This window comes from Callionymus lyra, chromosome 8 (assembly GCF_982586985.1).
Source record: "Callionymus lyra chromosome 8, fCalLyr1.hap1.1, whole genome shotgun sequence".
Taxonomy (NCBI): Eukaryota; Metazoa; Chordata; class Actinopteri; order Syngnathiformes; family Callionymidae; genus Callionymus; species Callionymus lyra.
Window position 1 is genome coordinate 987,846 of NC_141825.1, and position 14,544 is coordinate 1,002,389.

Below are 14,544 nucleotides of genomic sequence, written 5' to 3' on the forward strand. Positions count from 1 at the left end.
TGGCTGCACCGAGGAGCCTCGAGGTCGCGCCACGTCTCCTCAACAACACCAAAACTTGAGCTTTTCATCTCCTGCTGAGCCGGAGTGACCTCGCCATGTTGGACCCTTCTTCCAGCGAGGACACGGGCGGGGAGTCGGATTCCGAAGTTGTGCAGGAAGCTCCAAGGAAAGCAGCCTCGGCGGGGAAGCGGGGCAGCGGCTCCCGGAGGAACCGGACCGGGAGCCAGAAGAAGCAGCAGCAGCAGCCGCGACAGCCCGCCTCACCTGCGGCAGCCCCCGGGAAAAGTGCTAAAGCCAACAACGCCACCCGCCAGGAGGAGGAAAGGCAGGAGTGCGAGAGGCTTCAGAAGGAGGAAGAGGAGAAGAAGATTAAACTTCAAATTTACGTCTTTGTTCTGCGGTGTATTTCCTACCCTTTCAACGCCAAGCAGCCCACAGACATGGCTCGACGGCAGCAGAAGGTGAGTCTGATCGCCTCACCTGTTGTGCCAACTGTCTGCTATACAAACAACATTCCGTCAATAGTAAAACATATTGTGGATCTTCTTGAAACTCGCCTTTAAATAATAAATTGTGGCCAAAGTTTCCTTCATGTACGTTGTGCTGTCAACGCTGCCAAAATGCCGAATACTATAGTTTTGGACACATTTTCACTATTTAAAAATGTTTATAACTAGAGCTCTTTTTAGCAAAATCTCTTGGATTCAAATTCACAAGTACAATAATAGGATATTCTTCAGGTACTTTCGTCACATCAGCTTTGTATTCACTGATGAATTTGAAAAAAGTTTTAGCATATTTCTTCACAATGTACGAATATATACCAGGATCAATATGCCCAAAACATATTTCATTCTGTAAGTTTGAATAGTATATGTACAGTTCCACTGTAGAAGATCTTAGGGTTAGGTCACCCAAAAGTCAAACTTTACTCATTTTCTACTTGCCCTTGTATCAACTAAGGGTTGGGATTAAACTGTTCCTTTTTAGAGTGATTGACACACATGAACATCCATTTTAATGAATCTCCCAGTGCACCCACATCCTCCAAAAAGGCGCTTGAAACATCCATATACCTCCACAATGCTCATCTGTAATGTCGGAAGTACTTCGGATAAATGTTATTGTTATTCTTAAAATATCTCCTACAAATGAGCGTAAAATATAGATTTCATTAAAATTTTCCAAGAACAATTCTTCTTGTCAAGGCTTCAATACAAGATGGACATTAAAGACGACCATAAGGAGGCATATAGATATTGTTAAGGGCATTTTTGGTCACGTTTGTCCACTGGGCTCCAGTCGCTGGATTAAAATGAATTTACATTTTTGATTATAACTCTTACAAGGAACAGATTACTCTGGAACTAATCCTAACCCTTAGTTGACAGGAGGGTGAGTAGAAAATGAGTTATGTTTGAATGTTTAGATATCACACTCACTTTTATGACATGACATGCCAAATACTAACAGCGTCATCTCAATAGATTTTAATTTACTTGATTTCCAGTCATTTGTAATTCACACTGTCCATCTTTGATGGTACTTGAAGGTCACCTTGAAGTGTAACCATCAAGTCAAGTCTGGCTTCAGATCAATGAGCGTCTCATGATTCTAAATTTCAGTGTGCTGGTAGATGGGCTTTTTTCTGAGTGAAGGTGAATCTCTGCTGACAGAAGGAAGACGTGGGAGGGAATTCATATGAAAATGTCAGCTGTTAATATTAAATTCATGTCAAATTATTAATTTGTTTTCTGTCTTTACACATCTTTCCTCTGGTCAAATAAAACTGAGCAACACTAAATCAATCTGTTGTCTCTTGTAGGAAATCTCTTGAGGGAGTTGAGGAGCGTATGTTTGTTGGGTTGCCAGTTTGATTCCATTGTCTTTGCATGTCAGACTAGACTGCATGACCACAAAGAATAGATGATGCTCAACAATGCATGTTATGCGTTGGAATGGTTTGAGACTTCTGGTTTGTTAAATGTATTATATATAATCATTAAAAGACAGAACATTCCTTCAGAAGCATGACATCTTTTAATTTTTGCCAGAAGAAAAAGGGCTTGAAATTAAAGTTTGTTTAAATCAAAATGAGTCATGAAAAAAAATGAAATGTGTTGAAATAATCCTTTAAAAAAAGGTGATTCTATACTTTAAATCATTGCATTATTGATTGTTAAAAACATGTTTATGGTTAAGTTTACGTTGAAGAACAACTAGTGCGTTGATATAAGTGTCTCATAAATTGATCTTAGACCTCTAATGTACCCTATTTTTACGAAACTATCTTTCAACTGAAATATTTACATTAGAAAACGTGCTTAAGCCCCGCCCACTGGAAAACTTTTTTTCTTTCTGAAGAGATCTCGTTTACTCCATCCTGTGATTGATCAAGCATCAAAGTTCGTCACCACGTGTCATACGAGAAGCCTTCACTTCCAATGGACTTGTTCATACTTCATAATGGACTTCACTCTCGTAACCTCTCGTTCGCCAAGATTTTAGACCTGGTAGAACTTAATAAAGTACTTACTTACTTTGGCCCTTTGCCCCTGTCAGGGCATAGGCCACCGATGATGCTCCTCCACTGGACTCGTCTCCGGGCCTTCTTTCTCAGGTCTTGTCTGCTGCTGCTGATGCTCTTCAGCTCCTCCTCCGTGTCTCTCCTCTCTCTTCCATGTCAGGGCCTGCTGGGTGACACTGGAGTTAGGTTTCCCAAGGGTGTGCCCTATCCAGGACCATTTCCTCTTGAGGATCTGGCTACTAACTTTCTGCCCCACAGCTCCTGGTTGCTGATCTTATCCAACCACCTAATCTTGAAGATTTGTCTCAGACAGGTGTTGATGGAAGTCTGTATCCTATGCTGTGTGGCTTTAGTTGTTCTCCATGTCTCGGAGCCATAGAAGAGGACTGACTTGACGTTGGAGCTGAAGATGCGGATTTTGGTGACTCTACTTATCCCTCTAGAGGCCCAAACTTTCCTTAGCATGACGAACGCTGCCCTTGCTTTACCAATCCTGGCTGTTACATCTCTGTCGTTGCCCCCTTGCCGATTTACCACACTACCCAAGTACACAAAGGATTCTGTCTCCTTCACCTATTCCCCTCCAAACATGACTGGTGTGCTGTTTGTCGAGTCGATCCTCATGAGTTCTGTCTTCTTTTTACTGATTTTGAGTCCTGTACCAACTGATACTGTGTCTAAGCAAGTTGTTTTTATCCTGCATCTGCATGTGGTTGTGTGAGAGAAGTGCCAGGTCATTGGCAAAATCTAAGTCCTCCAGCTGTGTCCAGAGTGTCAACTGAATCCCATTTCTCTTTCCTGTAGTAGTTTCTCTCATGATCTAGTCGAGAACCAGGAGGAAAAGAAGTGGCGAGAGTAGGCAGCCCTGTCTCTCTGTTAGCTGTCCCGCATGTGTTTCCCTGCGGCTCATGTCCCTGTATGTGTTCTGGATTAGAGAGATTAACTTTTCCGGTATCCCGTTGTGTCGCAGTATCTTCAACAGAGTGGCCATGTCTATACAATCGAAGGCTTTTTCATAGTTCATGAAGTTAATGTATAGTGGCGAGTTCCATTCCAGAGACTGCTCTATTATGATACAGGTACAGGTACAGGATCTACTCTTACAGAAGCCTGCTTGTTCATCTCTCAACTTGACATCCACAGCGTCCCTCATTCTTTCTAGTAAAATTCTGTTAAAAACTTTCACCGCTGGTAATAAAAGCACAATCGCCCTATAGTTACTGCAGTTGCTCAGATCCCCTTTCTTTGGAAGTGTATACCCTGCCTCCACACAGATGGAACCTGCTCCTCTTCCCAGATCCTAGTGAACAGACTGTGTAACATGCTGACTGAGCTCCCTACATCTGCTTTGAGTGCTTCTGCTGGTATGTCATCAGGTCCTGCTGACTTCCCGTTCCTGAGTGACATTATGGCCTTCTTAATCTCTATCTTGGAGGGTTTTCCTGTGTTAATGGGTAACACTTCTTTTGCATGTGAAATGTTCGGAGGTGTTCCTAGAACCGGACGGTTGAACAGATCACTGAAGTGTTCTGCCAATCTTCTCAGCTGCTCTTCTGTTTTTGTGAGTAGGTTACCCTCTTTATCCCTTACATGCTTGTCCACTTTCTGGAATTTGCCTGCCAGCTTCTTTGTTGTTATGTAGAGGTCCTTCAGGTTTCCCTTACCTGTTGCTTCCTCTGCCTGCTTAGCCAAGTCTTCTATGTGATCTCTTTTGTCCCTTTTTTTCCCTATGCTCTTTTTGACTTCCTTATCTACGGCCGTGTATGCTTCCTGTGCCTTAACCTTCTCTGATCTTGTCCGGCTTGCGTTCAGAACAGCTCTCTTTTGTTTCCTAGTATCCAGCTTCTGCAGCTTAATAAAGTAATGACTAAAAAAGAGGAAGACTTCAACATTTGAAACATTCTTGATATTTATTTAATGCCAACAAGAACAACAACAAGAAAAACAAACGATGGTGCTTTGACATTTTTAGAACATCGTTTAAAATGGTTCCAACAGCCAGAATGTAGCTTCTAAATACCATCATGTTGTGGATTTTGAAATGTATGAAAAATATTGTTCTTATACGAGTTCTCTATTAAAAGAGTCAAGAAGAGCCGTGGTTTTTGGCCAGCAGTAGGGGTGTAAGAAAAAAATCAATACATCGATATGGATTTGGATTTTTTCCCACAATACTGTATCGATATTCAACAGCAATAAATCGCTTTTCAAAATTATTTTTTACTTGTTTGGCTTTCAAATCTTATTTTTTAGCATAGTTCTTTTATTGTTTATATCTTTTTTAAAGATGGTATAAAACAAAAAGAATTTGACACATTTACATTAAACATGCAAATATTTATGGCATTTTTCTTGTTTGATTGCAATTCAAGTTCCGGCCCCTAAATAAAGTGAAATTTGAATTTTGCATCAACTTTCTCTTTAACTACCAGCTTGGCTTCTCTGCTCATGCTTGTATTCCTTCGGTTGTTGCCTGTGTCTTCAGTTATTTGGAATTGGACTTTTGTGGCGTCGGACACGGAACATACCTCGCTGCAAAGTTTGTTTAAAGGCTGTTGCTACCAAAGGAAGCAGTCAACCAATTTACTGCAGCATCTCAAACAGAGGTATGCTGCCGAGTGGGGGAGGTGTTGCTCCCTACAAAGGGAACAAGACCACGTCTTGGAAACATTTACAAACTGTATCCCATACGATAAGAAGGGTGCCCGGTGGAAAGCGATCACAGATGCAGTCGCGATGTATATTGCAAAGGACATGGTACCCATATACACCGTGGAAAAGCTGGGGTTTATTCACCTGCTGAAAGGTATGTGCTACCAAATCGCAAATATTATTCTGATGTCTTGTTTATGCTCTGAATGCAGTTACATAATTTTGTTTACAACCACTTATTTACTGTGCAAAATATGTTAAGGTATGTTAGGTAACTACAACTAAATAGCAAGGGTCAGAAACATTTTATTTAATCCTGTTTATCATTTTCAGTTACAATTACAATGGGAGGCTACTATTTAATGCCATTTAACTTAAATTTAATTTGATATTTACATGATTCAGGGAATCAAAATGGTGACCAAATACTTTTGTATACCTCAGGCACCTTTTTACAATGCAAAACATGTTTGCACTGTCATCTGCAAATTGATTTTTAGTGGAGGGGGGGATTTCAATTTTTTTTTAAACGTGAATTATTTTTTTCGCCCATATCGCCCAGACCTACACTCAGCACCCCATCTTGACAGAAAAAAACTGAAATGTAGACATTTTTTCAAAAAGGAATTAAAAAAGGAAAACTGAAATATCGCATGGTCATAAGTATTCAGACCCTTTGCTGTGACTCATATTTAACTCGCATGTTGTCCATTTCTCCTGATCCTCCTTGAGATGTTTTTTCTCCTTCATTGGAGTCCGGCTGTGTTTCATTAAAGTGATTGGACTTGATTAGGAAACACACCCGTCTATATAAGACCTTCCAGCTTACAATGCACTCCAGAGCAAATAAGAATCATGAGGTCGAAGGAACTGCCCAAAGAGCTCCGAGACAAAATTGTGGCACAGATCTGGCCAAGGTTACAGAAGAATTTCTGCAGCACTCAATGTACCTAAGAGCACAGTGCCCTCCATAATCCCTAAATGGAAGAGGTTTGGAACGACCTGAACTCTTCCTAGATCTGGCCAGCCAAACTGAGCAATCGTGGGAGAAGAGCCTTGGTGAGAGGTCAAGAAGAACCCAAAGATCACTGTGGCTGAGCTCCAGAGATGCAGTGGGGAGATGGTAGAAAGTTCCCAAAAGTCAACTTTCACTGCAGCCATCAACCAATTGTGGCCTCATGGCAGAGTGGCCCTCCGAAGCCTCTCCTCAGTGTAAGACATATGAAAGCCTGCATAGTTTGCCAAAAAACATGTGAAGATATCCCAGACTATGAAAAATGAGATTCTGATGAGATAAAGATTGAACTCTTTGGCCTCAATTCTATGTGTGGAGAAAACCAGGCACTGTTCATCACCTGCTCAATACCATCCCAACCTTGAAGCATGGTGGTGGCAGCATCATGGTATGAGGGCGTTTTTCAGCTGCAGGGACAGGACGACTGGTTGCAATTGAAGGAAAGATGAATGCGGCCAAGTACAGAGATATCATGGAAGAAAACTTTTTCCAGAGTGCTTGGGACCCCAGACTGGGCTGAAAGTCCACCTTCCAACAAGGCAATGACCCTAAGCACACAGCTAAAATAACAGTGTCTTCAGAACAGCTCTGTGACCATTCTTGAATGGCCCAGCCAGAGCCCTGACCTAAACCCAATCGAGCATCGCTGGAGAGACCTGAAAATGGCTGTCCATCAATGTTCACCATTCAACCTAACAGAACTGAAGAGGTTCTGCCAGGAAGAATGGCAGAGGATTCCCAAATACAGGTGTGAAAAACCTGTAGCATCATTCCCCAGAAGACTCATGGCTGTACTAGCTCAAAAAGGTGCTTCTACTCAATACTGAGCAAGAGGTCTGAATACTTATGACCATTGGATATTTCAGTTTTCCTTTTTTTAAATACATTTGCAAAAAATTCTACATTTGTTTTTTTTTTCTGTCAAGATGTGTTGCTGAGTATACATTGATGAGGAATAAATGAACTTAAATGATTTTAGCGAATGGCTACAATGAAACGGAGTGAAAACTTGAATTGATGATTTCTTTCCATACCCACTGTACATAATCTACATTTAGACTTGTCACAGTCAAAATAAATGAGCGAAGTTAAACGTAAAGAGTAGGGATTTTCAGGGAGGTTATATTCTTTCTTTTTTTAACTAAGTAAATTGATGTCTCATCTGGTTTAAGTAAATATCAATTATATAAGCATAGTTTTTATTTAGTGAAACATGTTTAGTCCATTTTTATCCCATCACTACCATCTTTTATGAAAATATTTTATCTTTGCCTTTGTCGACATCTGGGGTGTTTGGTGAAACTATGACAGAGACTAAGGGTTATGTCTTATCAGTACATAGAAACTGTTACAGTACATATGTAACTTTTGTGTAAATGTATCATATTTATCCTGTCCCATGTTCCTCTGTATATACATAAGTCCACTCTGTTTAGTTAGCTAATAGGTCTGTTGTGCTTGCATATGTTTCCAACACATGTTTTTGGGTTAACTTGTATTGTTATTTCACTTTCGGGTTTATGGTTAAGTGACATTCCATCTCACTAACACTGACTCAACACGAGACAAAATCACATTCGACCATATTGAATGAAGCATTAGTTGGAGAAAAGCTACCAATAAACTCGGACATGAATAAAGACGCCCTTTAGTTCTACTGGGATGGTTCTGCTAATGAAACACAGCAGGAAATCTTACATGGGAGAAAATCCCATCTAATTCCATCCAATTGAACAGGTTGAGTTAAAAAGCGTATCCTCTCTCAAAAGAAAGCTTATCATGTAAGGACCCTTCTGGGTGCATGGTGGGTATATACATGTGCTGCATGAGTAATCTGCTGGTTAGACCTTTGATTTACTACAAATCTCTATATACTATATCAGTAGAAGTGAATGGAGATATTGACATAGAAGAAGATGAAAGGATTTGATGTGATCTGTTTTTCTTGATTCCATAAGTGTCCCGCTGGATGGCGCCGCTGTGGAGGTGGAGTTAATGGTGCTAAACTGGTAGTTTGTGTCATCCCACGCACATGCAGGCTTCAGCGGGTTTACTCTTCAGGGTTTCCACTTTTGAAAAATACATTAACCAAATGTGCTTTAATGAGAAATGAAACTCCCAACATGTTTGCTTCCTAAAATGATGACAGAAATGTATGTATTCATTAAATGCCCTGTTGCTGATTCTGCACATGAAAACCAGTTAAACCGTCAAACTAGTCCAGAAAAGGGCCCGGGTGGTGTAGGTTTTTCTTCCAACCAGTCAAGCACATATAGTTAAACCAATCAGGCGTCTGAAGACAGTAATCAATTAATTGTCAGTCAGGTGTTGCTTGTTTAAGCCGACACCTGATTGGTTAACTCATGTGTGCTTGACTGGTTGGAACAAAAACCTACACCACCCTGGCCCTTTTCTGGACCAGTTTGACACCCCTGACTTAGAGTAATATAATTATAATAGTTGATTTCTGTGATATGTAACCATGAGAGTGCGAATAGGAAGTTGGCATCATCCATGCTAATTGCCATCACCAATAAATACGCATCCTGCTAAGAACCTGAGAGATGCTTCAAAAACATTTTTTTATATTAACAGTTCTCTATAGTTCATAATTTCTTGATTACAAACCTCCATCTACTCGGCACATATGAATAACAATTAAAATGAATAAAAAATAAAAACCAAGGAAATATCCCATAATTGTTATGCAGCCACATTTCTACAGTTCTGTTAAATAACTGAGGACTGTTAGAAAAAACTGAAAAGCGAAAACCAGCCGTGCAACACTGCCTTTACTTGTTGACATAGTAGAAACAAGCAGCACTAGTATTACTTAAGCGGTTGCAGAAAAGCTGGTTGGTTGGGAAAAGTTGCAAGAGACGAGAAGTCTAATAAACACTGTTAATTTCTACTCAGTGGAAGTTCTCCACTTCATGTATTGTGCTATGAAACGGGCAACAGGAAGCAGTTTTTGACTAGAACGTCTCATGAGTGTCTACTATTGACACTCTGACACTCCACTACCCTGGCATGTTTTTTGCTCTTCCTTTCATTGGTCTTCTTGATACGGTCCTCAAAGAATACAGTAAGTTCAAGGAGGACCACTTGATTGGGAGTCTCTGAGATGAGTAGCATATCTGGCCGCAGTGTGGTGGTGGCGACGGACTCTGGATATTTCAGATGCTTTCCTGGTCAACTTTCAACTCCCGTGCTGTGTCTCAAATCGCATACTACTCTTAGTATGCTAGAAGTTAGTATGCATCAGTTTAGTGTACGTACTAACTAGTACGCAAATTCTCCACAGATAGTATGTCTCAAATCATACACTGTCGCTACACACTAACCGGAGATCACATGACAGCTTCTTCTTCTACTTCTATTTAACGATGTTTCAACCAGCTGTTTGAACGCTATCGCCGATACCTCCTGGCAACACGTATTGCAACTTTGGAAAAAGAAATAAAGAAAAAATATGAGAATCTAAATAATCGCGATCTATTTAAGCTGTATCAGCAGCGAAGACGTGTTTATCCTTCTACTGCTGCGGAAAATGCACCTGTAAGTATATGCATATATATGCATTTATATATGATGTAACTTCCGTTTAAAACGTCACTAAGATGGCGGCTGTTTAGTGTGTTTAGTGTCCATTGAACCATGCTCAGTTTTGTTGGCGTGTTAGTACGCCAATTTAGTGTGCATGGCGCACTAAATTTCGCATACTAAGAATTGAGACGCACTAACGCACTAAAAATACTAACTTTTAGTACGCTAGTATGCGATTTGAGACACAGCACCAGTCTCATGCTGTTGCTAGCAGGGCAGCTGATGGTGGCTCTTCCCAGTCCGGGCAAAAGCGATAAAGTTCTTTACTGGGCAGAGGTGCTTGCATTGGTCGATCCCACAGCTGATGGTGTTTGCTATGGCCTTCAGGACTTGGTCATAGCTGCAGCGGTAGCGGCCTTTGCCCAGGGCCTTCGAACAGCAGCTGAGGATATGGATTGTGAATCCAGTGATGATGGCATTCTGAAGTCTGTTCCAGTCTGATGACATTGACCCAGCAGAGACTCTCAGAGTCTCCGCTAACCACTCTCAGCTTCTTTCCAAGGAGCTGCTTTGTAAACCCAAAGGAATTTGCTATCAAGGTATCCTTCTTCCTGGCCCTCTTTCCTCCTTTTCCTATGCCACTTGACTCTCCTCGGAGGCATGAGCTTCTTTCAGAGGAGGTGGCGCAACTTTCGTAGAGGACCCAACTCCTCCTCCTCCCTCTTCTCCTTGAACCTCCTTCTCAGGCTATAATGCTCTCGCCTCAGCTGGTGGAGCAGGTTTGCCCTGTTGTTTATGGTGTATGGGAGGTTCAATGCCTTCTTCTCCTCCAGTCCAAATTTCTCAGCTCCTAGGCTGATGATGATGGTAGTCATTTTTTGGACGTGTTGATCAGTGTAAACCTTGGCTGTTGCTTTCAAGATGGTGTTGGTGTCTTCAAACTGGAGCCACTCCTCCTTGTTTGAGACCATTTTACCCACCGCTGTTCTGATGTTCTAAATAGGCTTGTGTCACTTGGAGATTCTGGGCACTGTGGTTTATAGCTTGTGAAAGTGAGATATTCATCTCAGAACATGCAAGTCCGGCTGCTAACCCTCCCTACCCCGTTGCCGTCTCCCTGGGGTTTCCGCCGTCTCTCCAGCTGCCACCACCACAGAAGCTTGTAACATACATCAACTAATGCAACCTGGAAACACCATCCATGATGTTACCTGGGGTCACAGTGTTTTAGGTTAAGCATCACCCAGGTGACCCGGTTAGGGTTGATCAAGCCCTAGCTTGTGTCCAGGTAGCGGTCGCCACCCATTGGTTGGCACTCCACTAGCTCAGCATTTTGTACCCTCTTCCTCATTGGCCTCCTCGATATGGTCCTCCGAGGGGAACAGCATAATTAACCAAACCACACCCGTTAACCAAAAATAGAATTGGTTCAACCTAAGATTGAGGTTTTGGAATGGCTGAGCAAGAGTCAGGACCTAATTCTGATTGAACATGTGTGTTGATCTGTTTTGCAAGAAGGCATGGGCAACTACATCAGAATGTGCCATGCTGATATACTCGTACCTAAAATACTGTGCTGTCAAAAATGCCGCAATGGAAGTGTTGGTTTAAGGGTTTGAATATTTATGCACTCAGGTTATTATAATATAATTATAAGTTTTAAGTTTTTATGTTGCCCTTAAAATATATTAAATGTATTGCGTTGTACATGTAAAGGGTCACATTAAAGGTGAAAAAGTTGTGAAATCATCAAAACAAAAACCCGGCATTTAAACAGGAGTGTGTAATTTATACACACTGTAAATTCTTGTCTGAAATTGTTTGCAACGGACTGGCTGGTCAATAATATGCTGTGAAAGTTTATCCAGGGTGTTTTGCTTGAAAATAAAGAATGTCTTCTCTTGTTATAGTCAAAGTAAATGAAATGACATTCACTCTTCTTTTAAGTACCTATCTGACCCAATCAAACTGTACAAAGCTAATGCATTATTTCAAGCCCCAAAACGTAAGTTTTGTTTCCATCACAGCTTTTCTCTCTCTTTTCTACATCTTTTCCTCTCTACCCAGCTCAGCTGCACACTCAGTGACGTGGAGTATCCACAGATATTCTCTCATGATGCACATTATTTCTGACAACTGTTTTGTCGCTCAAGTATGGCCATTGATCTCATGAATAATTTGAAGTTAACTTGCATGTGAAATTATGCCATAAAACCATAACTACGGTGAACCAACAATTGTGTCAAACCTGCTTCATATTTTAAAGCGATTGTGACATTAGATGCTTCATAAATGTTCACTGCAGTAGCTCGCCGAACATGTCTTATTTGTTTTTACTGATCTGGAAGCTTAAATGCTTGTTTATATTGAAAATAGAAATGAATTAATCGGCCAACAGATCCTCAGCCCAATACTTAATGTAAGAACATGTAAGGATGTAACAGTAAGCACATTTTCATTCACATTTGTTCGCTTGGCACGCGATGTAAGCAGAGTTTTAACCATTACAAAAACAAATATGAATTAATTTAAATAAGTGGTAAGGGTTTAACAACCAGATAATACTTTCAATAAAATAAACCCAAATGAAACCATTCAGCTCTCAAGATCAGTAGAGATTTATGGGCAGGGTCGAACCAAGATATTCTAGTGGTGAAACTAGTGTGGAGGAAATAATCCAGTCTCGAGAAATGATAGATGGTTAATATAGCTTCTGACCTTGTCATGTTTCAAAACACATATTTAGTGGACCATTGAGAAGTAAAAAAGGGTTACTGTAAAAGTACAACTTATCAATGCATGCAAATATTTATTTAACAGCAACATGTTTTCCTTTAGAAATCACCTATTATCTTCTCATATTCATTGCAAGCATTGCCAGCCTTCTTCCGGTGTTCCTGTTCTTTTTTTCTCCATTGGATGAGCACAAATGGAGCTTGGGACCCTTGACTGACACAGAAACCCCCTTCTGGTGAAAACCCACACAAGCGTCTAACCCCCTGTCAGCTGTTTATTACACAAACCAGATAAACACAGCCTTCTCATTCCTCTCTGGCACTGGAGGCGACTCCTCTGCTTATGCTTTATATATATATATATATAATGTATGTATGTGTATATAAGATTTTTTTTTCTGCCTGTTGCCACAGATTAGCTGGAGGCGACTTCCGTTCTTCTTTGTCATCTTTCCTTCTCATATCAGTCTCCTGGAGACGGAGCTCCTCTTCAATGGTTATGTAACCATTAACCACCTCCTCTTCCTTAAGAACTGAAGGGATTTCTCTCCAGCGCCTAAGATAGTGAGTCGGCTGACCTTAGGTCAGAGACAAAAGAGACAACTTTTATGGTTAGCAGAACATTATATATGGCACAGTATATTATCATTATTTTGGTATTGAATAACCATGAGCCACAACTACAGAGAGGGCACTTGTCAGAATGTGATGGTCCTAATTTACTTCCATTGTTTTTAAATGCCTCTCCTGTCAACTCAATGACAAAATGAATATTGTTTTATGACCGCAGTTCATATTTGTGCTGCTTCACTATGTTTAACATGACATTGTAGTCACCTTAGACAAATCTTTTGCTATAAGGGATCTCAAATCTTGTTTCCAATCTTTTTAATGTATTATAGGTATTGCAGATTTTCTTTAAGCAAATGTCAACTTGTAAATAATGAATGTGTCTGCAGCTCCTTGGCCAGTGTCCAAATCAATAAGAACTCTTCTCTTTGTGCATTTATCCATATTTTCACTGAATCCACACCTCAAGTTGGTATGGCATTCATACATATTTATTAACTAATATTGAAGTTACACAGAGCTGAACACCAAATTGACTCAGAAAGCCAATGTATTCCACACCTCTTAAGGTGCTTATATTTATGAATCAATTTAAAAAATCGGTATTGACGGGTTGAGCAACCCACATTATGTTCTTGTGTAGCAGCTGGATCTGTAGTTTCACTCTGTGCTTCTTGGTGACTAATGATGTCCCTTGACATGCCTCCACCGCTTGTTCCCATACTCATTCCTTAAAGGATACCTGAGGCTTTATTTCTCTGGTATAGTTAAATTTAATATTCAATTCAATCTATTTCCATATATCTTGATTTAAATGTTTTTATGGCTTATCTTAAGTGCAACGTCAGTAAATCAAATTAACTGGAGAAGTGATGCATTCCTGCTACTTGAAGGTTCCGATAAGCTTACCTGCATTGAAGAATTTCGGAATCGCCAGGACCAAAAAAAAAAGAAAGAAGCCTTTCTTTCTGTTTGCGTTACACTGAGTGGAGAGCAGTATCTTTAAGCATCTGCCGCAATACACATGCACACACACGCACACACACTGAACAAAAATATAGACTTTGTCTTTTTTCCCTTTTTTTAATGAGATGAAATCGAAGATCTAAAACATTTTCTACATACCCAAAATAATAATTTCTCTCATTGTTCACAAATCTGTCTAAATCTGTAATTTAGAACTTACCGAGACGATCCATCCCACCTCACAGATGTGCATATCAAGATGCTGACTAGACGGCATCATTATGCACATGTATGCCTTAGGCTGGCCACAATAAAAGGCCTCTCTGAAATGTTCAGTTGTATTACACAGTACAATGCCAGAGATATCGCATGTTTTGAGGGAGCGTGCAATTGGACAGTTCATCTCATAAAGAAAATGGTAGCAAAATGTTTGTTCAGTATATATATATATATATATATATATATATATGTAATATATATAATTTGCATAAAAATAGTGACTTGACAATGAAATATGCATTTGATAATTTCTC

General features: G+C 40.3%; 1 protein-coding gene across 4 annotated transcripts in view; it reads left to right on the forward strand.

Annotated features, from left to right (window-relative positions):
* cadps2 (Ca++-dependent secretion activator 2) overlaps positions 1-14,544 on the forward strand; it is a 112,982-nt gene continuing 98,438 nt past the window's right edge. For all 4 annotated transcript variants that reach the window (XM_087796604.1, XM_087796605.1, XM_087796606.1 and 1 more), the window contains exon 1: positions 1-461. In XM_087796604.1, the coding sequence (XP_087652730.1) occupies positions 96-461 (366 nt within the window). In that variant the 5' untranslated portion in view covers positions 1-95. The remainder of the gene's footprint in view (positions 462-14,544) is intronic.